The following is a 27,811-nucleotide window of genomic DNA, read 5'->3' as shown; positions in this document are numbered from 1 at the left end:
TGGAAAGGTTTAGGGGAAAATGGGATGAAAAGGTCAGCCTACTTTGGTGTAAAATCTTGGGAAATCTCTGCATGAACTTTTTGAAGACCCTGTATTCATACCTGGTCCAACTGCACCTGGTGTTTGGCGTTGGCTGCTCCTTGTGGGCAGTGTAGCCAAGCAGCCACCAGGGGGCAGCAGGCACCAGTGCTGGGTTCACAGGACAGGAGCCGGTCCTTTCCCACAGCATGGCTCCTAGGCGTCTCCTGGGCCCCACTGCAGGGTTCCAGACCGGGGCATCGCACAGGTCGCGGCCACCTGCAGCCAGCAGTGTCCGGCACAGGTCCTGGACATCACCGGGTGCTGATGGCGTTTGTTGCTGTGCTGGGATCCCTGCCTTTGTCACCCCTGCCCTGGCGCCCCCGGGTGGGCGGCATCCATGGGACCGGTGGCAGCGGGGGTGGGGGTCCTGTCCCAGCCCACTGCCACGTTGTAAGGACAGGGACCTGAGGGCCACAAGACCGTGGTACCCAGAGCATGACAGCACCAGGAGGGCCTCCTGTCACTCAGCAGCCAGGGCCCAGGGAAGGGGGGAGAAGCCAGCAGCAGTCTCATTAAATGTTGTTGAGAGGCAGGGAGGGGGAGACAGACCCTGATCCCACCGACTGGGTCACGCCCGAAATGGCTCGGGCTGGACTGGGCCGGAGCCAGGAACCCGGCCACCTGGGCTGCCACTGCTGCCTCCCAGGTGTGCACTGGAGGATGCTGGGATCCAGAGAGCTAGACCGTGAGCCCAGGCACTCCGATCGGGAACGTTGGGAGTCCTGAGGGGCACCTTAACTAAGCCCACCACCCTTGGTCCGTCAAGAACTGGAGGTGGCCGTGGTGGGAGCACACGGGAGGCCTGGGGTCTGCGGAGCCCCAGCTGCCCGCCCCCACCCTGGGCCCCCAGGCGCCTGCATCCCCAGCAGCGTGCATGGCCTTGGAGCAGAGATGGCACCCCAGGACTGTGCTCAGCCCAGCGGGAGGCACCCACGGGGTGCGGGCAGCACGGGGGGACCTCCTGGGCGCTCGGGAGCAGCAGCGTCCCGAGCCCTGGCCACTGCCTTATGTCAGACTCCTGACAGCTGCCCCGACCTTGGCACTGGCCACAGAAGCCCATGACCTGGAGCTGCGGCCTGGACGGCCTCTGTCAAGCCTCAGTCTGCCACAGGTGTATGCTGACGGGCATCCAGCAGGTGCCCATGGGTTGACGCTTCCTGGATGAGGGCGGAATGGGGTCGGTGAGAGCAGGAAGGGGCTCCCTAGCGGCCCTGATGGAGACAGGAGGGGAGGGAATGGCCACCTCCCATTGGTGGGTTCCCTCGGGATCCAGAGCCCTAGTCCCCTAGGGCCTTTGCAGAGCGGTTCACGCAGGAACTGTAGCACGCCATCAGCTGACCTGTCCCTTCACGTCAGGTCCCAAGGCCTGTTCCGTGCCAGCCCAGCCAGCGCAGACCCTGAACCCCGAGGCTCCCCATGCACAGCAGCAGAGGCTGCCCCTAAAGCGCTGGGGCTGGGGCCCACGTGCAGGGCCCACGTGCAAGGCCTGGGGCAGCTCAGGCCCCATGCAGAGCAGGCCACCACCCAGCGCCCCCCAACCCCCCAGCCCTGTCTGCCGCTCGGCTCCCGCCGCCCGCAGTGACCCACCCAAGAACAGTGGGCAGAGCTCCGTCTTGGGGTCCCAGCTCTGCTGTCCTAGCTGTGTGACCCTGGGCGAGCCACACCTGACTGAGGGCGGGGAAGGCTGAGGGAGCAGGTGGCACAGGATTCAGGTGTTCAATGGCCACCCCACACCAAGAACACCGATGCCCCCGTTCTGGCACCCTGAGAAGACCCGAGCCCATTCTACAGCTGTGACACAGGTCCCCTGGGCTGGCCCTGGGCCCAGCTCTGCCTCCGACTTGCTGAGGAATGGGGGCCAGGCAGCCAGAGGCCTTCTCGGGCCCACCTTGCCCACTGGAGGGTGCCCCTAACACAGGCAACTGGGCAGAAGCAGACAGCTCTGAGCCCTGGGCTGGGCGCTTCAGCCCACGTGAGCATCCGCCCAGGGCTGTCCCTGCCGAGGCCAGCCGCCCACCGGGCCTGGCCCCATCCAGCTGGCCCCAGCTGCCAGGGCGGCCCTCTCCGACCTGGGCTGTCCCATCGGGCTCCAGTCAGAAGCATTTGGAAGATCTGCATCCGTCCACTTCCCCCTCTGAAGATGGGGGTGGGGGTGCAGGAAGGGGGAGGGGGAAGGGGCGGGGCGGGGAGGGGTGGCACCTCCACCCAAGCTGGCCCTCACCAAGGACCACTCGCCCCTGCCCCAAAACAGAGGCCACCAAGCCAAAATGCATTGGGAAGCGCGAGCTTTATTTGCTCTTTGGTGAACACTTGGGTGAGGGACAGCTCGTCCCACCCCCTCCCTGTGCCCCCAAGGGGTGGTATACGGCTGCACCCGAGGGGGGCGGGGAAGCGAGGCACAGAAGGGCCCGGAACCAGGCGGTGTGGGGAGGCGCGCGCGGCGCCCGGCCACTCTAGGGCGTCATGTTCCACCACTTAAAGGCGAAGGGCACGCGGCGGATGTTGGCGCAGGCGCAGAAGTCGCCCACCTGGGTCAGGTAGCAGTCAAAGTCGTCGATGAAGCTGCACTGGAAGCCCAGGGGCTCCAGCAGGCGGCGCAGCTCCTGCTCCAGGCAGCATCTGCCCTTGATCTGGGGCCCAAAAGGCTTGGGGACCCCCAGGTTCTTGTCCATCACAATCATCTGCAGCTGTCGGAAGAGTGGCTGGGGTCTGGACAGGATCATGGCCTCGAGGCCCCGCCCCCCTCCCAAGCAAGGGATGCCTGGGGCCAAGAGACCCTGCCCCCTCCAAGCAAGGGGTGCCCCGGGGCCAAGTGTAGGGCACGCCCCGGTTCTGCTGGGACAGCCGCTGGCACCCTCTCCTGCCAGTGCTCATGCAGACATCACTAGTCTACCTCAGAGTCTGATGCGTGCTAATCTTCCAGGAGCTCCCACCATTTCCCACCTGGCTGTGGCAACTGTGTTCCCCACCTGCCGGCTGCTGTACCTTTCCCAGCTCAGCTCTTCCCTTCCTCAGAGGAGCTTCTCTGGCTGCTAGGCTACCCTGCCCCTCCCCGCCCTGGCCCAGGGGCTCTGCCAGCTCCCACCCCAGGCCCAGGGGACGCCCCTGGGAGACTGGAGGGTGCAGGGCCTATGTCCCCAGGGCCTCAGGATTCACCTGCTTGGGCGCTATGAATAAAAGCGAGAGCTTGGGCTTGGAGCAGGAGGGGCCTCCCGCTCTCGCCTGCCAGCCCCGCACTGCCCACCTCCTGTCTACACTCTCCGTAGAGACGACGCTACACCTCCAAGCTGCTGCGCCGAGTCTGGGGGTGGGGGTGGGGAGCCCCTGCCCTCTGGGGACTGGCCCAGGTCTCACCGCCAGCAGCTCCCCCACCCCACCCCACCCCCAGCGCTGGGGCTCCCGGCCCGCCCCACGCCCCTCACCAGGTCGGGGAAGTATGGCCTTGCCAGGGGCTTCCGGCTCTGCTGCTCGGACGGCACGTTGCTCAGCTGCTCCAGGCAGAAGAGCTGAGGGACCTCGACAATGTCTTGTTCCGCCAGGCCCAGCTCCGACTTCAGGATGGTGCGGTTCAGGCGGAGGCACTTCTGGGGTGGGGCCAGCAGAGGAAGGGGGGAGGGGGGTGTGGCCTGGCGCAGCCCTCCCCACGCACCGGGAGCCCTGTGTGATGCCAGCCGCCACCGAGGCGGGCAGCTCCCGTTCCCCAGGAAGGGATGCTGCTCAGGGGAAAGGCCGGGGCCTGGGAGGCCTGGGAGGCCTGGGAGGCCTGGGGAGTCCCAGCTCCTAGTCCCGAGCCCGTGGTGCCACGGGCCCTTCTAGCCATCCACCCCGCCCAGAGTGGGGACCTGGACGGTGGCAGGGGCAGGTGTGCCTTCAGGCTCAGGCCCACAGCTCTCCCTCCTTCCCGAGGAAGGCACATGAACAGCCCCATCTGGCCACCGTCTCCCTCAGATCGGCTGAAGCCCAGCAGCCCAGAGCCTCCCTGGGTCTCGGTGCAGGGCAGTCCCCTGCGCCCCACACCTAGGCGGCCCTGTGCGAGGATAGGCTCCGAGGGCCTCGTTCCCACACCGGCCACACGCACCACGCGGGGCCAGGTGGCCTGGCCTGCTTTGCAGAGGTCAGGGCCCTGTGCACCGTGGCACAGGACACTCCCAGGACCCAGGGAGCCAGCAGCTTTGCCCAGTGCCACCTTGGGCAAGAAACGGCCCTGCCCCGGGGCCTCAGCCTCCCCTGCCAGCAGCTGGAGCAGCTCTGGGCTCGCGGCTTCTCACAGCCAGGGAGTCACTCACATCCCACGAGATCGGAGGGCCCGATGGCCCTGGGACCCCAGCTCGGGACTGTCATGCCGTGTTGGGAGGCCCTGGTCTCTTTCTGGGCCAGATACTATGGTGTTCAGAAGCGGCGGGAGGCAGGCAGGGTGTGAGCCGAGTCACTTCTGGCAAACACACCAGGCTTGAGCGACAGGGTGACCAGAGCGTGACCCTGGGAGTCACACGCCGCTCCCCAGCTGGATGGCAGAGGTCAGGGACTTGGCCCCGAGCCGCACCGCCTTCCTACAGGGGTGGGTTTTACCAGACAGGGCTGTTCCCGGGGTTTGGATGATGCCTCGGCACAGCAGGTGCTCAGTTAGGAACTTGTCTAGGCTGCCAGGGCCTTTGACTGGGGCAAAGAGCCAGGGGGACTCATCCTGAGGTGCACAGAGCTGGCTGAACAAGCAGGAGCCACTGATGGCCCCTGTGCCATGTACCAGCCCCTGTCCCACCCTGGGCATCCAGATCTGGCCCCACGGCCATGTTGGATTGGCTCCTTGGAAAGGTGTCACCACATAGGCTGTTTCTTCCAAGGGTGAGGTGCACCTGCTGGTCTGGGCTCCTCTGGTCTCCCCAGGGTGGCAGTGGTCAGTACCAGCCTCGGATCTGGTCCATATCGGGACGTGGAGGAAAGGGTGGCTGGCAGCTGTCCCCCCCGGCCCCGTTTCTAGCAGCAGTGGGTCAGAACCTCCCCGTAGGACCCACAGTGCCTGCCCCTTCTTGGGCAAAGTCCCCCACAGCCACGGCTGCAGCCCCTACCTCCACGTAGTCGTTCTGTTTCCTCAGGCTCTCGTCAGCGAGCAGCTGATTGATGGTGCGGGCCTCCCTTCCTGGAGGAAGGGGGGGGGGCGGCGGCTGCAGGGCTGGGCAATGCAAGGGACCTCGCACAAGTTGGGGGAGGCGGAATTGCACGGGAAGTGTGGGAGCGAGCACTGGACCTAGAGGTTACGTCTCTCAGTGTTGGGCGCCCAGCTCTGGCTCCTGAACCCAGTTTCCCACCGAGGCACACCCCGAGAGGTAACTGGGTTCCTGGCATTCATGTGGGGAGACCTGGGTTGAGGTCCCAGCCCCTGGCTTCAGCCCAGCCTAACCTCAGTTATTGGAGGCATTTGGGGGATGAACCAGGGGACAGGAGCTGTCTTTAATTTTCTTGGGCCAGTGACCACATGAGTTGCCTGGCTGGTCTCCAGCCGCCCACCCCCCACCCCCCAGGGCCTCATGTCTGGAGGCCGCTCAGAGTCTACACCAGGAAGCCCAGGCAGCGTTTTATTGCCAGCGGTCACTTTGTTCCTGGTGTGGGGCAGGCAGCCCAGGGCACCTTGGCAGAGCGACTTGGCCATCTACTCAGCTCTCAGCTGGAGCCCTCTACGCATTCCTGGGCCCGTACAACCTCACTACCATGACCGTGACCGGGCTATGCTACTCTAGGACCCTCTGCTCTAGTCTCGGTGGGCAGGGAGGCCCAGTTCAGGCCCCATCTCCAAGCAGACACATGGCGTCTTCGGCACGCAGCGTACGTCGGCCACCGTCTCCCTCCCATCAGGTTGTGAACAGAAGGTCGTAGACCCCAGCAGGGCTGGAGCAGGTGGGCTCCTGTTCCCACGGGGCTGAAACTGCTGGTCCTCACAGCACAGCTGGGTGTTGAGGGTCCAGGGAACGCCCCAACGTCTCAGCCCCTTTCTGCGGGGAGAAGTCTCCCCTGTGCATCCCCATGGCATTCAGATCAGAACTGCTGTGGTGCCAGCCGTGCAGTCCCCATGGCCGAGTGCTTAACTCCACATTGCCTGGGCAAATCTAGACCCTAGCGTTCAAGACACCCACATGCCCATCAAGTCGTTAGAACGCACTTCAGGGACTTCTGGTCTACCTGTGCTGACCACAGTCTTGGAGCAGAACCAGGGCAGAAGCTCCAGCTGTTCTTAGGCTGCCCTGGGCTCCTGCTACCAAGGAGGACCGTCTACAGGGACCCCCGCAGAAGGGACCTGGCCCTGCCCCCCTAGCCCCTTGCTCACCGTTAGAGAGGAGCTGGTCCCCTCTGACGCCCTCAAACAGCACCGCATCCCCGTAGCCTTCCTTCTGCTTCTCCTGGAAGAGGTTGTAGCAGGCGCTGGGGCTGGCCAGGAGCAGCAGGAAGCCCTAGGGGACAAACACCGAGGGTCAGAGGTCAGGTCCCTTCGCCCCCTGGAAGATTCTGGAAGTCCCCAGCAGAAGGTGCGGGCAACACGGCGGACGTGCCCTTCAGCTGCCCACACACACCTTCTTGCTCCCGCTCTTGTCGTCCGTGGGGACGAAGCACATGAACTCGTCCACGTGGCCCGACATCAGCCAGTCGGAGAAGAGTTCCACGGGCGCCTGGACCTGCTGGGCGTAGAGGAAGTCCCGGAGGCTCTTGCTCATGGCCCGGCCCTCCACGCTGGAAGGAAACGGAGAGCCGTGAGCCAGCGGGGTCCCGGTTGGCTGCCTGCCACCTGCAGAGAGCCAGGCTGTCACCGGGGCCCGGCTGCTCTGACCTTTGGGTGGAAGTAGCCAGTCAAGGGCTGGTTGGCAGAGAATCCCGTACTCGGACCCAACTCAAGACTGGGCCGAGTGATCAGACAGACGGGCCCCCAAGACCCAGACGTATCCCGGTTTTAGACCTACAGCCATGGTGATGGTCAACTATGAATGTTATGGAGACACTACCTGCAGGGGGCGCTAGGACCAGCTGAGGTTAGCTTGCCTTAGCCGAAGCCCCATAACCAAAGAAACTTTAGTCTCCTGTACAGATTAGACTAAGGAGCCCTCCTATCCCACGGGGGTAAGAGATGCCCCAGAGCAAGCCCCCTGCTGAGCTGCACTGGGGGGTGGGGGATAGGGTGGAGCCAGGTGAACCCCAGGGTCCTCCCCCGCAGTTTGAGGGCATCTGGCTCCTTGCCTCACCTGGGGTAGAAGCTGCTGCCAATGAGGACCCTGCCAAGGGGGTATTCCTTCTCCTGCACCTTGACGGGCGGGGACACCATCAGGTTCCCGATGGAATCCATGCTGGCCACCCTGTGGTCCTCGGTGTGCTGGATCACGTAGCCAACGCCAGGGCTCTGGAAGGAGACCCGGCCCGTGAGGAGGGAGAGAGGGAGAGAGGGAGAGAGGGAGAGAGGGAGAGAGGGAGGGGCCGGAAGCCCCCATCTTCCACCTAATGCTGACTCCCAGGGAGCACCCCACCCCTACACAGGGAACTCACACCCTCTCCCTTGGGGCCCCATCACCCTGGCCAGGCACCAGGCCCGCAAGATTGGACCAAACCCAGATCAGCCCAACCAAGCCCCACACCAGCGAGTATTTCATGGGGAAGTCTTCCAGCTTGGCGGCCCTGGGGGTGTCGAGGATCAAGGAAACCGTCTTATGCGGAGCCTGGGTGTAGCAGAAGGCCATCTCGTCCTGGGGGAGGCAGGGGAGTGGACAGTGAGGTCGCTTCACCCCACATGGCTACGGCTCAGGCGAGTCCTTTCCCCTCTGTGGCACTCAGGTTTGCATGAGAGCCCCTGTGTGTAGGACGCATCTGATCCCCCTGGCCCCCGCCCACAGGTGGGCGTTACCTGGAGCCACCTGCCCAGGCGGTTGGGGTCCTCATAGACAGAGGCCAGCTGGCTGTTGCTCTTCTCGCTCAGCTCGGTCACCATGTTCACAAAACCCTGGAGCTGCAGCTCTCTGCCCAGGGAGAGAAGTTGGCCGTGACCTCCACGTCCCGGGGTGGGGGGGCGCCTCCTGACCCCCAGCCCAGAGCCTGTTGTCCAGCGCCACTCCGCTCAGCTCAAGAAATGCCAGTGACAGCCCCTGCCCTGGCTGCCCGGGACCTTCAGTCACTCTGCCTCTGTGCTGCGAGCCGTGGCCCAGCTCTGCTGTGTCGGCGGACCCAAAGGTACTGGCTCACTCTTCCTCTTGGGTCCTATCCCACCCCCCTCCCCAAGCAGCCAAGCAGCCAGGGTTCCTGGAGGTGGCCAGCAGGGGTGTGTTTGCACACAGGCAGCGGCAGGCATGGGCTCTGGGATCTCCACACCCCCTACACAGCACCAGGCTGGGACTCAGAACGGACTTCCCGGGGCCGGCGCTGTGGTGCAGTGGGTTAATGCCCAGGCCTGAAGCGCCGGCATCCCATATGGGCACTGGTTCTAGTCCGGGCTGCTCCACTTCTGATCCAGCTCTCTGCTATGGCCTGGGAAAGCAGTGGAGGATGGGCCCCTGTACCCACATGGGAGACCTGGAAGAAGCTCCTGGCTTATGGCTTTGGATCGGTACAGCTCTGGCAGCCAATTGGGGAGTGAACCAGCAGATGGAAACCTGACTTTCAAATAAATAAATCTTAAAACAAAACCCAGACATCCCCCCTATCCTCCCCGCATCGGGATTCTAGCCCGGTTCCAGGTCCAAAGCTTGCCGTGTTATTGATGCCACTGCTCCGAAGAAGCCATCTCTTAGGTCTGTGGCTACACAGTTGCAGGGAGCAGATGCAAGGGTGCTGAATGGGGGCAGGACGTATGGCTCCAGTCTAAGTCACCTGCAGCTGAGCTGGGTCAAGCCATGCCTGAAAGCCACCCCTGCTGAGTCACGCGGGTTTCCGTGAAGACCGCGGGCTCAGTGGATACCCACTGTGAGCTACCAGTCTCCAGCTACCAGCCTATCTATACTGCCTTTTGCATCTGTCATTGGCAAAACCAGAGATTTCACCTTCTCATCCTGCTCCCTGGCAGGGCCTGGAGGGGGGTGGGTTTCCCACCATTACTGCCACACCCAGGACGCCTCCCTTCCTTGGAGTCCCTCCCCCTGGCTGTCTGTTCTCACCTCCCATCACCGCTTCTGCCATCCTTGGTAACACATCAGTCCAGGGCCGCCCCACCCCCACGCCACAGCTTCCTCTGATCCTTGTCCTTGTCACTACTGTCTGCTGTGCCCCAGTATCTTCTTCCAGTGGCTGCACAGCTTCCTGGATCCTGGCTCCACACCTGCTCCCTGCCATTTCCAGTCTCGAGCAAGTGGAGCGACCTCTGGGACCCATGACCCCCAAGCACGCTCGTCCCCACCACCTGCTCCTCCCCCTTCCTCGAACCCAGGCCGGCTCCTGCAGAGCATCACCTGTGACACCCCCCATCCCCCAGCAGTCAGACACGTTTGTCTTTCCCTAGAGCGCGAGCCACAGTGGACCGTGGGAGGCTGCCCAGGGCAACGGCCTCCCTGGGGCGCAGACCCGAGGCCAGGGTCTCAGCACCCACGGGCCAGCCTGCTGCTGCTTCCCAAGCTGCAGCTGGGTAAGGTGCCCAGGGCCCTCTGTGCTGCCCCCCACCGGGCTCCTGGGGCTGCCCCTCCTTCCCTTCCCTCGGGGTCAGCCCCACCCACACTGCCCTGGAGGGAAGCATGGAGGTGGCAGTGACCGAGAGGGGGTGGTCCTGTCTCCAGAGCATTCCCCATGGCTGCAAGCTCCCCCGCCCTGCACCAGCTGCCTTGTGTCCGAGCCACTTTCCTGCCCTTTGTACCCTGGTCTTCCAGGTGGCCAGAGTGACTGTAGACAGAGCCACTGATGGTTACTCACAGGCTGTGCCCCCCAGGGCCCTTCCTCCTGTCCGTCCCACAGGCACACGGCCACGTTCTGGCCTCCCTGCAGCCGGATGCAACCCATGGCTGCCCCAAGGCCGTAGGTAAGTGAGCAGGAACGGTACAGAGGCTTCCAGGTACAACAGCAGGCAGCTCCGCTTGGACTCTGGCGAGTCCTCCTTCCCCGGCCTGGGCCTAGGAAGCACCTGGCCCGGCCTCCCCAGAGAGGCTGCCGCTGCCCCGCATCCTTAAAGAGGCAGGCCCCTGCATGCCATGGGCCACGCGCCACGCCCCCACCTGCAGACATGAAGCCAGAGTCGACCTCGGGACACGGACTCGGGCACAGGCCAGGGCATCGCCCTCACCCGTGGGGCCCTGCTGGCTTCTGCCTGGCCCCCACCCCCACCTGCCTCATCCAGTTTTCCCCCAGCACCTCGCCACGCCCAGAACAGGCTATCACCTGTCTGACACCCTTCACTTGTTGCACCCTGAAGTCGGGCTGCTGGTCTGGCCCTGCCACTGCCCCCCATAGAGCTCAGGGTCATGGACCGCCTTGCTCTTCTCCGTCTCTGGTGCTGGGGTCCCCAGGCTCTTGACCATCCTGGGGAAGGGCCCGGCAGTCCAGCTGGGGGAGTTCCACGTTTGAGAGGCGTGGTCTGGACCCACCGGCCCCGCGTGGACTGAAGAGGGAGCCTGGTGCAGGTGCCCAAGGGTCTCTCACCTGCACAGGTACACCTCGAGGGGCATCTGGGTGCTGGGGACGAAGATGCAAGGGGCTACGCGGAACACGACCGTGTCCTTGTACACCGGGCTCTCTGGAATCGACTGCGACAGAAGACGAGGTCTCGCTGTGACCTGGCTTCCCAGCTTCCTCCCGCCCCCAGGGCCCCACCCACCTCTGGAACCCATAGCTCCACCCACTGAGCCGCAGCTCCCTCATCCCCCACTCAACCGTGGGAGATGGCCTGGGCCTAGGGCTCCTCGGCGACCTGGGGACATACCGGGTCTTCAGACTCCTCCACCAAGGAGGCCGAGTAGGAAATGAGGCCCGAGAAGCTGGCAGACGGGAACTGTGTAGCTTCAAGGTAGAAGGTCTCCTTCAAGGGGTTCTCAATGGAGGCGAAGGTGTAGGAGTGCTGGCCAGGCCCCAGCACCAGCTCGAAGGCACTGGAGCTGTCTTCTAGGAGAGGAGAGAGGGAAGGGCCAGGCCAGCTGTGGGAAGCGCCTGGTACCAGCCAGCACACCTGCCGGCCAGGGCACGTGGGCGCCAGGAGTGCAGGGACCGGGTAGACTCGCTCCCTCCATTTGTGGCATTTAAGGCCCCCGGGACAATCAGCCATTTGTTCAGACAAGGGCCAGTTACTGTCCAGCACCCTCCAGAGGCCTGTCGCCTGTCAGGAGTAGGGACACAGGCACAAGCATCCATCCCCAGGGCCTCCGACTCAGGGGGAAGTTACAGGAGGAGGAGGTGGCTCCACGCTCGGACCTCAGACCATGAAGACAGCTTTTGGGAGGATTTCCTAACAAAGGCACCTGCAGGGGCCACCCCGGGTGGTCGGGACACCTGCTGACGGGGTGAGCCTCCAAGGACACCAAGGGTATTCGTGATCATCCGTGTCGACTGCAGAAGCCTCACCGAGGCCAAGGGAGCCAACCCCAGTCAGCTAGATCAGGGATCAGCCTGACCCAAGGCCACCTCCCGTGTCCCTCCTGGGCCGCTTGGGCCTCCCTGTGACCACCGGTGTCCCCCTCGCCGGTCTGACACGGCAGTGCAGCCCTGATGACGGCTGCTCCTGCGGGACTGGGTTCACCCTGACCTTGAGGCCCCCAGGGATTGGGCTGTGCATCAGTCCCTGGTGTGCAGCGTGCACAAGTCAGCCGCCTCAGGCTCCAGGGCCGCCATGGCCACAGCCATCTCCTGGGCCTGGGCGCCGCCCTGGTCCCCTCGTGCTGTGCTGTGAGGGGTGGGCAGGCACCTCCCCCATCCTTCCTGGACTCCTAGAGCGCCTCAGGACCCCTCAGGCCCTTTGAAGCTCACGCCCGCCCGTCCTCGCTACAACTGCCCGCAGCCTCCCGGTTCTCCACGGCCGGGTCCTGCTCCAGCCGCTCCCACCTCTGCTGCCCCTGGTGCTGGACACCGCAGACCAGGCCACGCAGACATCGTGGCCTCTGACTGTGTCTCAGTGACCTTCAGTTCTGTGCCACCCCAGGTGTCTCCAGGACAGAATGAACCCCTCCCATCCCCTCGGTGCACCTGCCATTCCCACCCCAGCGACACCACCTCCCACCCAGCTCCCACATCCTTCTCCTTTACCTTCCTGGAAGGGTCTCAGCCCAGGCCTCTAAAATTCACTCCTGCCCCTGAGCACGAGATACCACCGGCCTGGAAAGGCCGCTTCCGAGATGTGACCCAACCTTGGCACGAGCTCAGGCCCCAGACAGGGACACAGCCCCGTCCACCAGCTCCTGCACGTCCCGACTTCCCAGTTACGTTTCTCTAAAAGGCTCTTCCCTCGGCTCCCTCTCCCCAGCCGCTGGGTGGGGCCACCTGTTCGCACACCTGCTGATGACCTACGACCTTCAAACAGCCCCTCCCACTCAGCACAGGGGCACCTCCCTGTGTGGTTCCCCCCGTCATGGCCTGCACTCACTGTGTCTGCTCACGTCCGCCTCTGTCCTTAGCAAGGTCACTAAGGACTCAAATGATGACCGTGACTTGACCCTGCGCCTTGGCTCCTACCAGCAGCCTTTGCTGTGGTGGACGCTGCCGCCTGGAAGGCCTCCTGCCCGGTGTTTCTAGAACATCGTGCCCTGGCTTTCAACTTCTCTGGAAGCGACTCCCAGACCCCTTTGCTGCGTCTTAGTCCGGGGACTCTTGGGCTCTGTGCATTTCAGCAGCGCCCAGACGAGATGCTGCGAGCTGCTTCCCGGCCCCACAAGCTTCAGTGAGCTTTCTCAGGAAAAAGACCAGGCCGGCACTGTGGCTCAGCATGTTAAGCCACTGCCTGCAATGCCGGCATCCCATGTGAGCACTGGTTCGAGTCCCGGCTGCTCCACTGGGAACACTTGGCTTCTTGCTAACGTGCCCTGGAATGCAGCAGGAGATGGCTCGAGTGCTTGGGTCCCTGCCTCCTATGTAGCGACCTGGAGGGAGTTCCAGGCTCCAGGCTTTGGCCTGGCCCAGCCCTGGCCGTTGCAGCCATCTGAGGCATGAATCAGCAGGTGGGAGATCGGTCTCTGCGACTCTGGCCCCCACCCCGGGCAGACTCGAAGGACCACTCACAGCCTGGCCCAGCCTGCCTCAACTTCCCACACTTGGCGGCCTCACAGCGCCAGAGCCAAGTTCACGACTGACACACCCTCCTAGTCCCCAGGCAGGAGCCACACCCAGCCCGGACTGCCCTCCCTGGCTGGTCCCAGGTCACAGCCGAGAGGTGGAGACCGAGAGGAGGCCTCCGAGCACAGACCAGGAGGTGGCAGGGGCTGCAGGTTAGGACTCTCCCCCTGCCCCCTGCCGCAAGAGCCCATCTGTCACCAGAGGTCGCCCCTCCCATCCCGCACGAGCCCCAGGGACACTCCAAGCCGAGTGCGGCCCCCAGAGGGGGCCAGTGAGTCCCGAGGCGAGAGGGGCAGTAGGCTGAACCAAGGCAGGTGGCGGAAGCCAAAGGCTCAGGTCAGAGTCCCTGCTGGAGGTGGACTCGTCCACCTGCTGGCCCAGCGGCCCTCACCCATGGGACACGGCGTGCCGCCTGCCTCCCGCAAGTTAAGCGATGGGGGCGAGCAGTGGGCGGCTTGGTGGCTGCCACTCCGGCTTCAGGGGCCCCGACTTCTGGGAAGCTAACGCAGCAGGGGCTCGGGTTGGAAGAAGAGAGCTCGCCCATCGAGAGGCATTGGGAGGAGACGTTACCCCATCTGTGGGAGGCCACAGCCACCTTTTCTGCCAAGACTCCCTGCATATCACCCCCGCTTCACAGGTGGGGACGGGGCCCCCTCCATGGGGAGGGTGGCAGCCAGGGAGTCCCCGGGCCACAGGTCCAGGACAACAGGCGCTGACCTCCAGCTTGAGGTCCCCGGTGGGCGTCCGAGACCCCGCCACGGGGAGGTGGGGCCCGGCGGCAGGAGCACTCACTGTGGGGCCAGTAGACCCGCGCCTTCTCCGCCTCCTCCCTGGAGGTGTGGAGGACCAGCCGGTATTTCTTCAGGACGCAGCTGGGGCCTTGGAGGTTCAGGATCATCCGGGACAGGTTCTTGATTTCTAGACAAAAGGCAAGGCAGAGGCTAGGAGGCTCGTGGAAGCCAGTGCCCCGGGGACGGGGGTTAGGGGTTCTATGGAGGAGTCCCGAGGCCACCAGGTCTCCTGTGTGGGCCAGGTCGTCTGGGCCCACAGCACGGCTCTGCTGCGTGGTCCCCACATGGGCACAGGCATGCCACCAGCCAGAGCAGGATGGCACTCACCCCGGGGCCCAACAAACAGAGAACAGGGCCTGGAACAGGCAGTCCAGCGAGGGTTCGCCTCCAGCTTCGCAGGAGCCAGCACATCCCACCCTACCACGCAGACCCGAAACCCTGGCCCCAGGGACCCCACCCCCGACTGTTCCCTGGCTGTGGGGCTTTCCTCTTAGCCTTCAGCCGCCCTGCGAGGCCGATCGGATCCTGCCCACTTCACAGATGGCAACCAAGAGCGGGGAGGCGAGTACGGCGAGTTCACAGCCAGAAAGCGAGCATCAGAGCCCGTGGGACCACGTGGCCTCTCCCCCAGGTTGTGCAGCTTCGAGCCGGGACACAAGGTTGGCTCAGAGGCAGGGGCGTTGGCCAGGAGCCCGCGTGTGCAGAGAGGCAGGGCAGACAGGTCCAGGAGGCCAGTGGGGACGGCCTTACCGTCGGAAAGGAACACCTTGTTGGTCTCCTTATCGATCAGCTGACCCACGTCGGCCGGGCCAGCGTTCACGAGCAGGATGGGGCCCTGACCGTTGGGACCCCAGACCCACTTTTCCTGCAAAGGAAAGGGATGTCGGCTCGGGGGGGCAGCTGGGAAAACCCTCTGCTACTGGGGACCCCTCCCGGCAGGGGCAGGGCCACACCCTCATCCAGGGCGATGGAGCAGAGTCTGCAAGGCCAACCCTGCAGGGGCGGGAAGGTAGCATCAGGTGGGCTCCGAGGAGAAACAGAAGCCGGATGTGGGTGCCCCTTTGACTTTTCTCAGCGTGACCCACGCTGGGATGGAGGCAAGCCAGAAGGGCTGTTTGCTACCTGAGGGTCACAGGAACCCTCTCCCCTAGCCTGGCGCTCTGGCCAACTAGGCTGTGAGCCGAGTGTCGCTGGACATTCTAGCTCATTCTAGAAGGAGCCAAAGTTGGCTTCACCAGGTCCGACTTCTGTTGCAGTGACGTGACGAACGTCAAAGAAAGCGGGCGCAGACCAGGCCTGGCTCCCGTGCCCCGCCCCGCCAGCCTCACCTTCTCCTGCTTCTCGGTTGGCACCTGCATGTGCCCATTGCGGTAGATGTCCACCTGCAGGGAGAGCTCTGAAATGAGAGGGAGGGAGGGCGGGCGTCTCAGCTGCCCGGGCCTGCCGGACAGAGCGCCACCAGGCTGCCCGGCCTTCCCGCGAGCTGTGGGTTTAGACACACAGGGAGACGACAGAGGCCCAAGCGTTCACCCCAGTCTCCCGGGCACCAACCAAGCCAGCCCCCTGTGGTCACGGTGGCACCTCACGCCTCTCAGCTTCTACCCAGGTCACTCCTACTCCATGCTCTACTCCCCAGGGCCTTCTGGAGAGTTCTCTGCTCTCTAATACAAAGAGCTCCATACATGGCAAACCCAAGCCCCTTTACAGCCTAAGGCCCAGGCTCCTGCCCGGCTACCACCACAGATGCTGCCCCGCTGCCCACCTGAGGCAGTGTCACGGCCTTCTGTCCCCAGCTCGTCACCTGATGCAGCATCCCCCAGCTGGCCCGGACAGGGTGGCGAGCATATACCTGGTTTGCCGCTGTGTCCTTAGCGCCTGGCACACGGAGGCCCCAGGACCTGACACCCGCTGTGCACCAGGCTCTGGTGTGGGTCCTGGGGACCCAGTGAGCAAGACAGAGGCCCCGTCTCCCGGGGACTCACACCAGCGTGTGGTATGTGTGTGGTAGAGGCACACAGAGGACATGGGCGCATCACATCGGAGTGGCCCAAGCGCTGGGGGAACAGGGAGGGGAGTGTATGGGGTTAATTTTAGATGATCAGGGGAATCCAAGCTGGAACTGGAATAGAGACGGAGGGAGGCAAGAGAAGGATCTGTATCAGTATCTGGGAAAGCCACTGGGGGAATAGGAAGGCCAAGGTGGCAAGTTCAAAGGTCACAGGGGGGCACAAGCAAGGCAGGGCAGTGTGGGAGCTGCTCAGAGGCCTGCCGGGCAAAGCGACTCCAAGAAACATGGGAGCGGCAGGAAGGCTTCGAACCTACATCACGTCCTCCAACCGTCTCCTAGAGACCATCGCTCGGGCCAGGGTCAAGGCCAGGCCTGCACAAGAGCTGAGGGGGAAGTGGGGAATCCCACTAGGAGACCTGGACGGTGATCCAGGCCAAAGGCGGCCGCAGCCCCAGGAAGAGGCGTGTCGCTGGGTTCCAGCGGGAGTTAAAGTAGTGCCGACAGGTACACGGGTTGCCACGGGGCGAGGGCCATCCCAGGGTTACTGCTGGTGGAGCAGAGGTGCCAGACTGGAAGACTGCTGGACAGATGTTGGAGGTAGACAGCTGGATCTGGGATCCGTTAAGTTTGAGTTGGCTGCTAAACACCCAGAAGGCCACCTTGGGTGGGCAATGCCAAGTCCAGGGGCGATGCCTGGCTAGAGACAGTTGTGGGAAGTCCGTCTCTAGAGGACACATGGAGCCTCCTGGCCGCTGCCCAGGGCCCTGGGATGCAGCAATGACTGGTGGGGTGGGGCCTGGGGGAGCAAGGGTCTGGCGAGGAGCTCCGAGGAGGAGGTGGTGGGGGGAGAGGGAGGCCTGAGCCCCCACGGCATTACATGCTGCAGGTCAAGGCAGAGGAAAGTGGGCTGGACCGTGGGACCTGGCACCAAAGCTAGGGCCTCAAGAGCGGTGGAGGGGAGGTGTGATGGGAGCAGATCCAAGACCAAGGGGATTGAGGACACAGGGAGCAGAGAGGTGGGGGGGAGGATTCACAGACGACTTAGCATCGGGCTGGAGCACATAGAAGTGCAGTGCATCCCTGGCCAACTCAGGGGACAGGCAGGCTGGCGCTTCTCTCATCAGCAAGCAGCATGAGAATGTTCTCGAATGAGAGGGGCCGGGATTGAGTGAGGAGAGAGGACTCTGGACCAGACACAGCGTCAACCGTAACAGGAAGAAGCAGAGCGTAGGTACTGGACGTGACAGGTGGGGAGCCGACGGGCACACAAGGAGTTTCTGGTTGCTTCTATCCTGGCCCTGGGCGAGGTCGGGAAAGACTGAACATTGAGCGGGGGTGTAGGGGTGAGGACCTTCCTTCAGGACCCGTAGGGGACACCTCCTTGCTCTTGCAGAGCTCACCCCTGCTCTCCAGCTGTGGGCTGGGCCCCAGGCTCCTGGCAGGAGCCACACTCACCGATGCCAGTGAGGTACAGCACAGCTGTGGCCACCGGCTCCTCCTCCTGAGGCCGATAGTAAGAGACCGAGACCTGCGGAGACAGTGCCCGGATCCAGGGGGGCATCGGAGGGCAGAGGGCAGGAACAGAGCCCCAGGTACGGGCCCAGGCCCAGGCGTGCAACCTTAGGCTCGAAGGATAGCTTCCGATGTCTCAGCCGTGAGCTGGCACAGGGGCCACAGCACTCGGGGCCCCGGGGGAGCAGCTCCCACAGGCACTTAGAACCTCACACAAGCCCTGCCACCCCTTCCCATCCGACCAGGGGAACCAGCAGCCCCGAGGGTGGGGGGTGAGAGACTGGCCCTGTGCCACCCAGGCCAAGTGTGGGGACCCAGGCTGCTGGGCCCCATATGGGCAGTGGGGACAAGCCGCTCACTCAAAATGAAGCCGGATAGTGGGGCGGGGATGGGAGGTGGACTCCATCTCCCCTGGGTCCCACATCAACCTCTGCTCGACAGGGGCCTCTCCTCCAGCCATTGGCCCTGACCTTGAGGGCTTGGCCATGAGCCAGGGCCGTGCTCATGCGACCCGTTCCAAAGGTTGAGCATCCCAAGCCATCATTAGCTGCTCCTGGTGCTGGAGGCCGAGCCCTGGGCAGATCACAGCCAAGCATGGCCTTCGGGTGGTCCGGGCTCAGTTCTTGGCTCAGAGGTGCTCAGTTCCGGGTCCCCTTGGAGAGGTGCCTGCCCCGGGCATGGAGCATTGCCATCAGCCATTGCAGCCTAGGGCACGGTGGACGGCAGACAACAGCGGCAGGTTCTGCACCACGAGGGTCCCGCCCCCAGCCTGGAACTGCCTCAGGTGTTCTTACCCGGGCTCCACCTTGGAATCACCTGCAGAGCTGAGGCCACGCCCCCACCCCCCAGAGGGTCCGTCTGAACCGGGGTGCGGCCTGGGTTCTGGGTGTCGTGTGGGCCCTGGTGGCTCAAGTCGGCAGCAAAGGCTGGGTCTGCTCCTGCCACAGAAGCACGTGGCTGGCACCTTGCCCACGATGCGACCAGCTGCCTGTTTTATCAGGGGGCACAGGTGCTCACAGGGCAATGGCTTATCCAGGGGAAAGAACACAGGTCCGGGCTCAAACCCTGGATGTGCCCCACTCTATGCTTTTGGCGCCATGCTATGGCACCCCATGCCTCGGTTTCTCCATGTGGAAGTTGAAGGTAGATGCCAACTCAAGGGATCTGGTATACAGCACGCACGTAATAGACATCAACTCTCAAGTCTCACGAGAGCCCCCCCAGCCAGAAATGGCTGCCTTAGCCGGGAAGCCCATCCGATCGCGGCTGCCCACACCTTTCAGCCGGGGGCAGGGGCCTAGCTGAGCAGGTACCAGGTGCCTGGGTTCCGTACCCGCCCCAGCCTCCCACTAGTGCAGGCCCCACGAGGCTCAAGGTTGGGTTCCTGCCTCCCACGTGGGAGACCCAGACCGAGTCCCGGCTCCCAGCGGTCCTAGTAGGCATTGAGGTGTGGATGGGCCGTGCTCGCTCTCTAATGAATCAAAGCGAATGCCTTCAGCCACACTAAGAGCAGCTGGAAGGGGAGCCGTGCAGGTCAGACCCGCTCCGCTTGAATCCCATCCTGCCCGTTATCAGCCCCGGTGGCCTCTTCCCCACCCCCGGGGCCTCATTTGTGAGACGCAGCGCCCACCTCACAGGTGTGTTGCAGAGCAGTAAGAGCGGCCTGGCCCCACACTTGTCGCAGACCCATGGCCCTTGGTTTCCGTGGAGAAGATCCCGTCGGCTGTGCTAGGAACCCCTCCCCCTGCCCCGTACCTTGTCCTCGTCCACGGCGGGGCTGGGCGACACCATCCGCACCAGCACGTGCGTGGTGTCGGACAGGGGCTGCCAGATGGTGGCCGCCTCCTTCTCGGTGATGATCACGTCGCACACGTTGATCAGGACCCTCTGGGAGCCACTGACGGTGAAAAACTCGCAGTTGTCCGGCGCAGCCCTGGTTTGCCCGGCAGGGAGACACACGTTGGGGCGCACAAGGCCTATGCCCTCAGCCTTTAGGGCGGCTGGCGCAGGCGGGGACGGCCCTGGCCCGCGTTCTCCTTCGGTGCCGGGGCCAGGGCAGTTTGGGGCCCTACTCCAGCCTTGCTCCTCCCCCACCCCCGGCAGGACCCCCGTCCTCCTTCCCACACGCTCTGGCCCAGACGCCATCCTCGTGGGGGTCCCTTCAAGACCAAAGCTGCAGCTCAGTTCCCAGGAGGGAGGAGACGTTTGTCTGAGCCTCCAGGGAAAAGCAGATGGGCACCAGCCGTGACCTTGAGGAAGCCCGGGGTTGGGGGGGCTGCAGGAGTGAGTCCCTCCATGCCAGACCCTCCCCACTTCCCCCTAGGGCCAGTCTCAGCCCCTCCCCCCCGAGAAGGAATGGAGTGCAGGGTCCTGCAGGGGTGCCCAGACTAGGCACCTCGAGGGGGGCAGGACTGGGCCACAGAGAAGAGACCCCCAGTCCCTGGGCCCAGGGGTCCCTGAGCGCAGCTTCCCTGCCTGGGGGGGGGAGGGCCCGACCCCAGCCAACCCAAGCGCAGCCCCCAGCACCTCACCCACTGAGGTCCAGGTTGATTTCTGTACCCAGCACACAAACGGCGTGAACAGGGCTGTCCGGGGACAGGCGGAGGGTGTTCTGGAACGACATGGCCCGGCCCTCCAGGCTGACGCCCCTGCAGCTGACCCGGGCACCCGCCTCGCGCTGCCCTCCCTGTTATGGGCTCAGGGCCGCTCGAGTCCGCCCCCTTGTTAAGGGCTGGGAGCTGCCCAGCTGGGGCGGATTCCCCGCATTGAGCTCTCCCGGTGGCTGGGGGCGGCGCAGAGCCTGCAGGGAGCCCGAGGCCTTCGCTCGGGGGCAGGAGGGGCTCTGGGAAGCTGGCACCTCCCCGGTCCACTCCTCGGAGTGGGTGGCCCTAGGGCTTGTGTCTTCCGGAAACTGTCGCGGGGAGCCTGGCACGGGGCTGGCGTGGTGAGGGTGAGCTCCATGGTGGATGCTGTGGGGAGCGGGAAGCCACTAACAGGTGTGGGGCGTGGTCCAGGAACCTGGGTCTCACCCTCAGGTGATTGAGGTGAGCGCCTGGCTCACAGCTGTGTCGGGAGGCGGGTGGAGCAGGTGCAGGCGGAGGGAGGCATTGGGCCCTGCCTGGCCCCTGGCTCACTGCTGCTCCCCCTCTCTGCTGAGCCCACGGAACACATAAATAGGAGTTCTTATCATGTACTGGACAGTTAAACTTTGCTAAAGTAGGTTTTTTAAAAAGTTATTCTTTTATGTACTAGAGAGAGAGAGACCTTCTAGCCACTGCTTTACTCCCCAGACGCCCTCAATAACTAGGTGTGGGTCAGGCCGAAGCCAGGAGCCAGGAAATCTGGCCGGGTCCCCTCTGTGGGGGGTAAGGACCCGAGGACTTGAGCCGTTACCTGCTGCCTCCCAGGGCACACACCATCAGGAATCTTAAAGTGGGAGCAGAACCAGGCCTGGGTCGAACCCAGGCCTTGGTATGGGACGTGGGTGTCCCAAGAGCGGTCTTAACTGCCCCACTAAAACCTCCCTAAAGTAGATTGTGGGTTTTTTTGTTTTTTGTTTTTGTTTTATTTTTTTTGACAGGCAGAGTGGACAGTGTGAGAGAGAGACAGAGAAAGGTCTTCCTTTTTGCCGTTGGTTCACCTCTCAATGGCTGCTGCTGCCGGCGCATCGCGCTGATCCGAAGCCAGGAGCCAGGTGCTTCTCCTGGTCTCCCATGGGGTGCAGGGCCCAAGCACTTGGGCCATCCTCCACTGCACTCCCTGGCCATAGCAGAGAGCTGGCCTGGAAGAGGGGCAACCGGGACAGAATCCGGCGCCCCTACCGGGACTAGAACCCAGTGTGCTGGCGTCGCAAGGCGGAGGATTAGCCAAGTGAGCCGTGGCACCGGCCAACCTAAGGTAGGTTTTTAACAGTCTCACCAGGGGAGAAGGAACTGATGAAGTGATGACGTGTGTGAGCTTGCTGAGCCTCACGCTGTACACAGGTCATGTCTCACGCTGCACACAGGTCACGTCTCACGTGCACACAGGTCACGTCTCACGCTGCACACAGGTCACGTCTCACGTGCACACAGGTCACATCTCACGTGCACACAGGTCACGTCTCACGTGCACACAGGTCACGTCTCACGCTGTACACAGGTCACGTCTCACGTGCACACAGGTCACGTCTCACGCTGCACACAGGTCACGTCTCACGCTGTGCTCCACACGGACATCTAACTCAGTGACCAGCGCGGGAAGAAGCAGGACTCTGCTCCCTGCGCCGGGAACTCGCCCAGCTCACCTCAGACACTGTTCATTTCGTGTCTTAAGTTTGGGTTATGCTTACACTTGTTTCCTATTTTTTAAATTGATTTTTCAAGACATTTATTTGAAAGGCAGAGTCACAGAGAGAGAGAGAGAGAGAGAGAGAGAGAAACAGAAACAGATCTTCCATCCCCTGGTTCATTCCCCAAATGGCCACAGCGGCCACACAGGGGCCAGGCTGTAGCCAGGAATCAGTGGGTGCAGGGGCCAAGGGCTTGGGCCATCCTCCACTGCCTTCCCAGGCACATTAGCAGGGTGCAGGATCAGAAGTGGAGCAGCCGGGGCTTGAACCAGCGCCCATACGGGATGTCGGCACTGCAGGCAGCGTCTTAACCGGCTACGCCACAGCGCCAGCCCCTTATGCTTATCTTTGAGCCAGTGCCACACTCACGTGGTCCCAAATTCCAAAAAGGGCACACACAGAGGCTCCCTCCTGCCCTGTCCTCAGCCACCTGTGTCCCCAGTCTCTGTGTCTTCCCAGATGTCTGGGTAGCCAGGCAAGCGTGCCCGTGTGAGTTCCTGCGCCTCGCTCTTCTCACTTCGCGGCACAAGGTGGAGAGGGGTCCTCTCGGGAGCAGTAGAAATCTTCCCTCCCCTTTTTTGTGGCCGAGCACTTTGCCTGGGGCTGGGCCGGCTCGTAGGGGAGCGTGGTTCCCGGTCCTTTGCCGACAGGTCACCTGCGCGTCACAAGCGCAGGGGATGTTGGTTGGGCATCGGCCGGGGCTGTGAGGTCAGCTGGGCTTGTTAAGTTCCCCAAATCTCCCTCTTGGAGGTGTGAAGTTCTCGGCTTCATGGTCAAGGTCAGCTGTTTCCGTTGCTCTCGGAGGCAGAGGATTGCCTGGTAAGACCCTTCACACACACACACACACACGCAGCCAGGGGGAGGCTGGAGGGGGTTTGGTGTGTCTGGGCAGGGGTCTCATCCCTCGGGCAGCCCTGCCTGTGCCAGGGCTGTGAGCACGGCGGGAGGACGGGACTCCCAGCTCAGCCCCTGGCCCAGCAGGGCACAGAAGGGACGTGGAGAGACCCAGAGTGGGCCCTGCTCCCTGCCCTGGGGCCTCCTGTTCACCACTGAGACAGCCTGGGATGCAGCAGCGGCTCAACAAAGAATGACCTCCCCCACCCCCAGCAAGTAAAACCCAGGATCTCCAGGGGGCTCTCCGGCTGAAGCGAGGGGTTTGTGCTCATGAGAGAGAGCTCCCCTCTGCTGGTTCACGCCCCAGATGCCCACGATGGTCAGGACGGGGCGGGGACCGACGCCGGGAGCCAGGGGCACGTCCGGGTCTCCTACATGGGCGGCAGGGACCCAAGCACGTGAGCCGTCACACGTGAGCCATCACATGTGAGCCGTCACCGGAGCCCTCCTGGGGCTGCAGAGGCGGGGAGCTGGAGTTACCAGCAGAGCTGGGAATTGAACCCCGGCTCTCAGATGTGGGACGTGGGTGTCCCAGCCGCGAGGCCAAACACCCGCCCTCTTAGGGCAGCTCCCTCCCCGCTCCACCTGCCCCCATAGCTGTGGGCAGCCGGTGAAGTCTGCTCGCCGCTCTTGGGTCTGGGCTCCCCAGACCGGCTGCAGATGGCCCCACACGGGTCCTTGTTAGGGCGAGGTGGCGGAGGTTTGAGCCACGGAGAAGGCGCCACCAGCAGGGAGGCAGAGGCGGGAGGAAAGCCCGGGCAGGCAGGGAATGGGCTCCCCACCAGCCCCTGGAGGGGGCGTGGCCCCCCGCCCCCCTAAGCCTCCCGGAAGTCAGGAAACACACCGGGGGCTTCAAAGTGTTCATGGAGAGAGGCAATCAGAAATAAGTCTATTTAGCTGCAAAAAAAGTTTTGAAATTCATGCATAGTTTTTTATGTGTTTCTTTTTAAATATTTATTTATTTGAAAGGCAGAGTTGGGGGGGTGGACTCCATCTGCTGGTTCACTCCCCAAATGGCTGCAATGGCCAAGGCTGGGCCAGGCCGAAGCCAGGAGCCTGGAGCTCCTTCTGGGTCCCCCAGGTGGGGGCAGGGTCCAAGCACTTGGGCCATCTTCTGCAGCTTTCTCAGGCTATTAGCAGGGAGCCGGATCAGAAGTGGAGCAGCTGCTGGCACTGATAGTGTAGGCTTAGCCGCTGCACCGCGGAGCAGGCCCCTTTGTGGCCACACTAAGAGGTGTCAGGTGCCGCCCGGCTGCGGCTTCGGGCTGTTTCCCTGATGAGTAGTGATGTGGAGCAGCTTCTCATAGGAGCTTGTTGGTCGTTGGTAAATCACCTTTGGAAAAATGTCTGTTTAGGCCCTCTGCCCATTTTTAATCTTTTTTTTTTTTTTTTTTTTTTTACAGGCAGAGTGGACAGTGAGAGAGAGAGACAGAGAGAAAGGTCTTCCTTTGCTGTTGGTTCACCCTCCAATGGCCGCCGCGGCTGGCGTGCTGCACTGATCCGAAGCCAGGAGCCAGGTGGTTTTCCTGGTCTCCCATGCGGGTGCAGGGCCCAAGCACTTGGGCCATCCTCCACTGCCCTCCCGGGCCACAGCAGAGAGCTGGCCTGGAAGAGGAGCAACCAGGACTAGAACCGACGCCCATATGGGGTGCTGGCGCCACAGGTGGAGGATTAACCAAGGGAGCCACGGCGCCGGCCCCTAATTGGGTTATTGTGTTGTGAACGAGTCGCGGGAGTTCTTCCTCTGTTCTCTGAAGCCCTTGCCAGATGTGTGACTCGCAGAAGCTTCTCCCTGTCCCGTGGGGACCATTGTGCTCTACCGATCGTGTCCTGCGCGTGGAAGCCGCATGTGCGTGGTCCCACTTGCCCTCTTTTGCTTTTGGCGCCTGTGCGTCGAGTGTCAGAGTGCAGGAATCCTTGCCAAGTCCAATGTCAAGAAGCTTCTTTAATTTTGTAAAGATTTATGTATTTATTCGAAAGAGTTACAGAGAAGGAGAGGCAGAGAGAGAGAGTCTTCCATCCGCTGGTTCACTCCCCAAATGGCTGCAGTAGCCAGGCTGAAGCCAAGAACCAGGGTCTTCTCCCAGGTCTCCCACACAAGCGCTGGGGCCCGAGCGCTGGGGCCATTGTCTGCCGCCTTCCCAGGTGCATTAGCGGGGAGCTGGATGGGAAGTGGAGCAGCTGGGACCTGATCCAGCGCCCATGTGGGATGCCGGTGCTGCAGGTGGCGGCTTTACCCGCTGCCCCACAACACCGGGCCCGTGAAGCTCCTGTGTGCTTTCTTCTGGGAGTTTGACGGTTTTGGGTCTCTGATCCATTTTTGTCAGTTTCATGCATGGTACAAGGTGAAGGTTCAAGTTCACTCTTCATCGCGTGGATGTCTGGTTTCCCCGCGCTGTCTGCTGACGGACTGCCCTCTGCTGGCGCCCTCAATGGCCACCCGACCACATCCTGGGGGGAGGGGGTTGTTTCTCGGCTCTCTATTCTACCCCACAGGTGCGTTTGTCTCTGTGTCAGTTCCACGCTATTTTGCTGACGGTGGCTTTGTGTGAGGACAGGGGGTCTTGTTCCCATCTTTTCCAGAAGCATCCATGCTGCAGGTCCGACATGGACACCGCCGTGTCTCTGGGTGTTCTCTGAGCGTCTCTGACTGCGGAGCCCCGGGCTGCCCTCGGGCCCTGAGCCCCCGAGTTCTGTTTGCCACACTGGGACCTTCGGGACAACGGACAAAAGGGATACAGAGAAGGCAACTCGCAGGCTGAGCGTCTGCTCTCGGGACTGCAGGTGTTTCCGATCTTGGGTTTTTTTTAGGGTTTGGAATATTGGCAGACTTGATTGTCCAGTATCCCTAAAATGAAAATCCAAAATCTGAAAATTTTTGAGTGTTTTCTTGGCGACTCAGAAAGCTTCAGGTGTTGCAATACCTGCAGCTTTGGACTTTCCGGTGGGTGGCATTTAACACAGCAGCCTGTGGTCCCCCGCGGGCACCAGGCCCTGCTCTGGGGGGCTCACGGCGCGGGGGTCACAGAGCCTGGGCTCACGGTGAGGGGGCTCACGGCGCAGGGGCTCATAGAGCCTGGGCTCATGGTGAGGGGGCTAACAGTGCAGGGGCTCATGGTGAGGGGGCTCACGGGCCAGACAAGGCCCATTTTCTGACGCTTTCTGCTGGCAGAGTGGAGCCCACAGGGAGCGGGGTAGAGAATGTCTGACGTCAACCCCTTAGTGCCCTGGCGCTGGCCCTGGGCTGTGCTTTTCTCAAAGGAGCTCCTGACCGGGAAGAAGGTTCCCAGGCCACACCTCTGGCCTCTGGGCTTTGCAACCGCCGCCCCCACCCGCCCAGGGACGCTGAGCCACCGGGGGCCCAGGCACCTGCCAGCCAGTCTGCTGCCTGTGGTTTATCTTTATTCTGACAAATACAGAACAGTGCATCGTGCCGACACAGCCACATTAACGCGGGCGAAGCCTCTGTGGCACCAGTATCCCTACCAGGGCGCCAGTTCCAGCCCCACCTGTTCCACTTCCGATCCAGCTCTCTGCTGTGGCCTGGGAAAGCAGTAGAAGATGGCGCAAGTCCTTGGGCTCCTGCACCCTTGTGGGAGACCCAGAAGAAGCACCTGGCTCCTGGCCTCGGGTCAGCCCAGCTCCGGCCCTTGCAGCCATCTGGGGAGTAAAGCAGCAGATGGGAGACCTCTCTGTCACTCTGCCTTTCAAATAAATAAGTAAAATTTGGGAGTTGTCTTCTCGGTGTCCCTTTTGTCCGTTGTCCCGAAGGTCCCAGTGCGGCAAACAGAACTCAGGGCCTCAGGGCCCGAGGGCAGCCCGGGGCTCCGCAGTCAGAGACGCTCAGAGAACACCCAGAGACACGGCAGTGTCCATGTCGGTCCCGCAGCATGGATGCTTCTGGAAAAGACGGCATCAAAACTTATTTATTTGAAAGGCAGAGTGACCGGGCGAGAGAGGGAGAGACAGGGAGCGATTCCATCTATTGATTCATTCCCCAAATGGCCGCATCGGCTGGGGCGGGGCCAGGCCGGAGCCAGGACACTGGCTTAACCCGGAGTGCTTCAACGTCGCCCCCAGCACTTTCTTTTGTCTCATTTTCGCCGGATGTTCAGCTGGGGGCTGTCGGGGAAAGGATTTCAAGGAGGGGTTCTGGGCCTCTGTTCCCTTCCTGAAAGTTTCTGTAGGGAGCTCAGAACCAACCAGGACCACGTACGATTTTTTAAAAATATTTTATTTATTTCAAAGGCATAGTTACATACAGTGAAAGGGAGAGACAGGGAGAGGTCTTCCATCCGCTGGTTCTCTCCCCAGTTGGCCACAACAGCCGGAGCTGCGCTGATCCGAAGCCAGGAGCCAGGAGCTTCTTCCAGGTCTCCCATGCAGGTGCAGGGACCCAAGGATTTTGTCCATCTTCCACTGCTTTCCCAGGCCATAGCAGAGAGCTGGATCAGAAGTGGAGCAGCCGGGTCTTGAACTGCTGTCCATATGGGATGCTGGTGCCACAGGCAGAGGCTTAGACTAGTACACCACAGTGCTAAACCCCCTTATGCTGTAAGACCCCTTAAGCAGGCGTCCCACAAATTGTCCGAACCCCAGAAACACAGATTCCACTCCAACCGATGCAATAGCAAGAGGAAGTTTATTTCATTTGCAAATGGACCGTCTCAATAGCACCCTCTAGTGTAGTGCAGAGAGAGAGTGGCCCCGAACAACAGCTTTACAGGGTATTTAAAGCTTAAAACCACAGCATTAGCATACTTAGTTATGTTACAATCCTATTGGGCAAGATAAAAGTTGTGTTACAATTTTATTGGATATGTTAATGGTTACTAGGTAAGGGGCTTGGGATGGGGGTCGCGGGCAGTTTCTTCTTATCAGCTAAAGCAAGCCAGGCGGGGGTGGTACGGGCTGTCCGTGCTTTGCGGTTTTTCTTCTTTCCTTATCAGCTTAAGCAAGCAAGGACGAGGATGGCAGTAAAACCTTGGT

At 62.4% G+C, this 27,811-nt stretch overlaps 1 protein-coding gene across 1 annotated transcript; it reads right to left on the bottom strand.

The window, feature by feature from the left end:
* Positions 1–2,534: 2,534 nt before the first annotated feature.
* On the bottom strand, positions 2,535–20,236 carry PADI6 (peptidyl arginine deiminase 6). The gene is made up of 16 exons (XM_062193118.1): positions 20,130–20,236; positions 19,354–19,531; positions 17,542–17,614; positions 15,407–15,474; positions 14,829–14,943; positions 14,080–14,205; positions 10,952–11,130; positions 10,672–10,775; positions 7,961–8,072; positions 7,695–7,802; positions 7,308–7,462; positions 6,645–6,801; positions 6,401–6,524; positions 5,148–5,218; positions 3,504–3,665; positions 2,535–2,768 (listed from the first exon to the last, which is right to left on the bottom strand). The coding sequence occupies exons 1-16, from the start codon at positions 20,219–20,221 to the stop codon at positions 2,535–2,537; spliced, it is 2,058 nt and encodes a 685-aa protein (XP_062049102.1). The 5' UTR covers positions 20,222–20,236.
* Between the last annotated feature and the right edge of the window lie 7,575 nt (positions 20,237–27,811).

This window comes from Lepus europaeus, chromosome 5 (genome assembly GCF_033115175.1).
Source record: "Lepus europaeus isolate LE1 chromosome 5, mLepTim1.pri, whole genome shotgun sequence".
In the NCBI taxonomy this organism is placed as follows: Eukaryota; Metazoa; Chordata; class Mammalia; order Lagomorpha; family Leporidae; genus Lepus; species Lepus europaeus.
Note: the sequence above shows the minus strand (reverse complement) of the source record. Positions and strands in the feature narration are given on the sequence as shown.

Excerpts from the sequence above, each read along its gene's own strand:
- PADI6 (XM_062193118.1), bottom strand. The coding sequence starts at position 20,221 with ATGTCGTTCCAGAACACCCTCCGCCTGTCCCCGGACAGCCCTGTTCAC. Across the intron at positions 17,615-19,353 it reads CCGCCGTGGACGAGGACAAG|GTCTCGGTCTCTTACTATCG; the intron begins GTACGGGGCAGG and ends CTGTCTCCGCAG. Across the intron at positions 7,803-7,960 it reads GCCTGGGCAGGTGGCTCCAG|GACGAGATGGCCTTCTGCTA; the intron begins GTAACGCCCACC and ends TGCCTCCCCCAG.